The sequence below is a fragment of the Helianthus annuus genome, chromosome 9, assembly GCF_002127325.2.
Source record: "Helianthus annuus cultivar XRQ/B chromosome 9, HanXRQr2.0-SUNRISE, whole genome shotgun sequence".
Classification (NCBI taxonomy): domain Eukaryota; kingdom Viridiplantae; phylum Streptophyta; class Magnoliopsida; order Asterales; family Asteraceae; genus Helianthus; species Helianthus annuus.
In genome coordinates, this window is record NC_035441.2 from 29,270,556 (window position 1) to 29,273,720 (window position 3,165).

The 3,165-nt window shown below is 43.0% G+C and overlaps 1 protein-coding gene across 1 annotated transcript; it reads right to left on the minus strand.

Annotated features, from left to right (window-relative positions):
• Positions 1-1,300: 1,300 nt before the first annotated feature.
• LOC110875414 lies at positions 1,301-2,572 on the minus strand. The gene is made up of 2 exons (XM_022123611.1): positions 1,427-2,572; positions 1,301-1,375 (listed from the first exon to the last, which is right to left on the minus strand). The coding sequence occupies exons 1-2, from the start codon at positions 2,570-2,572 to the stop codon at positions 1,301-1,303; spliced, it is 1,221 nt and encodes a 406-aa protein (XP_021979303.1).
• Between the last annotated feature and the right edge of the window lie 593 nt (positions 2,573-3,165).

Consider the following 3,165-nt stretch of genomic DNA (forward strand, 5'->3'; position numbering starts at 1 on the left):
ATGGGCCGGTGAGTGTGGGTGGGTAGTTAGGCCAGAATGGATTTGTGTGGTTTGGGGATTAGACTTGATATGGGAAGGTGGATCAGACGAGTTTTGAGGTGTGGGTGTAGGTGGGTGAGATGGAAAATACAGTTGAGAAGGATTAAGAGGGTACAAAAGTAGGGAAGTGACATCATCCAAAAACGAGTAATCATAGGATGATGAGTGAGCAGTAGGATGTTTGGCTAGAGGGAAAATGGACTCAGCAAACGTTACATGTCGAGAGAAGAAAACTTTGCCGGTAGAAATTTCTTGACACCGGTAACCACGATAGTCGGTTGGGTAGCCAAGAAACACACACAATGTCGATCGAAGAGCGAGTCTGTGTGGTCGAGTGGTGGATGATGCATTTGGGTAGCAAGCACATCCGAATACTTGTAAGTGTTCATAGGATGGGTTTCGAAGGTACATCAAAGCGGTAGGAGTTTGAAAATTATGAAGTTTTGTTGGTAAAATGTTGTGGAGGTAACATGCGGTGTGTAAGGCCTCAATCCAATACGTAGGTGATAGTGAGGTGTGTGTAAGAAGTGCAAGCATGATTTCGTTAAATCGTCGAATCATGCGTTTACACTTACCGTTTCGTTGTGACGTTTGAGGATAAGAAAAACAAAATTGAAGGCCATTGGAGAGTGCGAACGATTTGAAATGGTGATTGTCAAACTCACCACCTAGGTCGCATTGGAAGGATTTTATTGACATATTGAATTGGGTTTTCATGTAATTGTGAAAAAATTTAAAAAGTTTCTGATTTGAATTTAAGGGGAAAAACCCAAGGGTATTGTGTATAGTCATCTACTAGGACCATATAATACTTATATCCAGTTTTGCTTGTTATTGGCGTGGTCCATATGTCACAATGCACGATATCAAAGGGCAAAATAGTACGATAATGGAAACAGAAAAAGGTAAACGTTTATTCTTAGACAATTCACATGAATTGCAAATTAAAGTTCTAGCACGTTTATGTTTATGACACAAAATCAACTTATTCAAAACAAGAAAGTCAAAGACAGGTGGCCTAAACGATCGTACCAGAAATCTTCAATTGTAGAAATGAGGACGGTGGAAGCATTTGGTGATACTGGATACGTAAGCGGATACAGATGACTTGAACTATTGTGGCGCGACAAAATCATCCCAGTCTTGTATTACTTCACAGAAAAACCATGGGGATCGAATTGAATAGAAACATTATTGTCAACAGAAAATTTTTGAACCGAAATGAGGTTTTTAATGATATTTGGTGTATAAAGGATATTGTTTAGGTGTAGGTCACGGGTGTTAGTGGGTACGGTTGAGTGGCCCGATCCAAGTATGGGTACTCGTGCGCCATTACCTACAAAAATAGAACCAAGTGGACAAGATAAAAATGGGTTAGTAATTTTACCTTGATCACCCGTGAGATGATCCGATGCACCCGTATCCATGTACCATTGTGAATGCTTATCGCGTTCATAGCTTCCTCGATTTGAGTAGGCTGCAGTGGGTCGTATTCCCCGATAAAGGCCTGACTGGAGGAGCTGGGATTGGAAGGACCTACACGCTTGTTCTGGTTTGGGCCGCGATTGTCCCAAGTCTGTTGTGGAGACCAAGGCTGAGCCAAGCCTGGTTGAATTGGGAAGGGGCACGGGGGCGGTGCCCATTGGGCCCAGTAAGGTGGCCTGTTCGCCGAAGTAGGGGGAGTGGGAGTGGGCCGGGAGGGCTGATTGTTTGCAGGGCAGATTGGTTGGTTGGTTGCTGGCTGAATCTGACCACGACTACATGGGCCAGAGTTGGACTGGGCCTGACGCGGGTTGTTAGGCCTGTTACCCCCTCTCCTGCGGTGCTGTATAGGGCCTTGTTTAGGAGGCTGAGGTTCATCTGAGACAACAGCTAGAGCTGTTGGAGCCGAGAGGTTATCACGAGCCGATTGTCTTTTGTGTTCCAACTGGAGCATGCTACAGGCCACCTCCCATGTGGGGAGAGTTTGGTTGATGTTGGAAGCAACCATATCATACTCTCGAGGCAGCCCCTGAACAAGTTGGAGCACAAGCCTTTGATTGTTGACCAGAAAATCAACATCATTCAATTGATCACTAAGCTCCTTAAGCTTTTGACAGTAGGATTCGAGAGATGGCATGGCCTTGAGTGTTAGATTGTTAAACTCAAGTTCAAGTGCAGTGGCTCTCGATCCATTGTTGTTTAGAAACAGAGATTTGAAGCGTGTCCAGGCTTCCAAGTTAGTGGATTCGGTTTGTAAGACACATACCAGAATGTCGTCGGACAATGTTCTGTAGATCCATTGTAGGACGATTGCACCGATTTCGGACCAGGATTCGTAATCCGGGTCAATTTTAGCTGGAGACTGTGTGCCATCAATGTGTTTCATGACCCGGTACCCTCGAGCATGCAACTCAAATAGCTTGACCCATAAAGAGTAGGACACCTTCGTACCATCTAAAACTCTCACTTTTCGTTGGATGTCACTGACGGAATAAACCGGGTGAAGAGCTTTTGCAGCAGCAGGTGTGGTTGCTTCAGTGGATTGTGCCATTTGATTGAAGGAAGAGAGAGGAAAGGGTGTGCGATTGAAACAGATCTGAGATGGGAGGGGTGCGACGGCTAGGGTTGGCACAGGATCGATGGCCTGATACCATGTAGAAAGGTATATTGAATTCAAAGTGATTGTATTTGATTTACAAGCGGGAATATATACACACAGAATGCCAACTAATCTCCTATGATAATGCCAACTAATATCGAATGATTGAGGAGACTCAATCAATCTAAAATACAAAATAGGAAATACAATATTTGACAATATTTACATCTAACAGTAATTATATTTCACTACAGCCTTTAAACAGTAACATTCTGTGTTATGTACTAAAAATGACAATGCTTTACATTTTTAAGGAGAATAAAGTGCTAGTGTATCTCGATATGCTTTGTTTTAGAGTGGTGAACCGTTTTTTTTTTTTTGTTATCTAAATCACAGCCTCATTATCTACATGTATTGGCGTGTTAAGAAATTGCAATCCATAGTCCCTCATCTGTTGTTGAATCCAGAGGATTTATGAACAACAGTTGGAAGCAGATATGTATTCTACTTCACAGATCGAGAGAGAGAGACCGTGTTTTGTTTCT

What these genes read in the sequence shown, in the direction of transcription:
- LOC110875414 (XM_022123611.1), bottom strand. Translation starts at nt 2,572, where the DNA reads ATGGCACAATCCACTGAAGCAACCACACCTGCTGCTGCAAAAGCTCTT. An exon ending in TCATCTCACGGGTGATCAAG is followed by an intron (nt 1,376 to 1,426) that starts GTAAAATTACTA and finishes CTATTTTTGTAG; the next exon opens with GTAATGGCGCACGAGTACCC.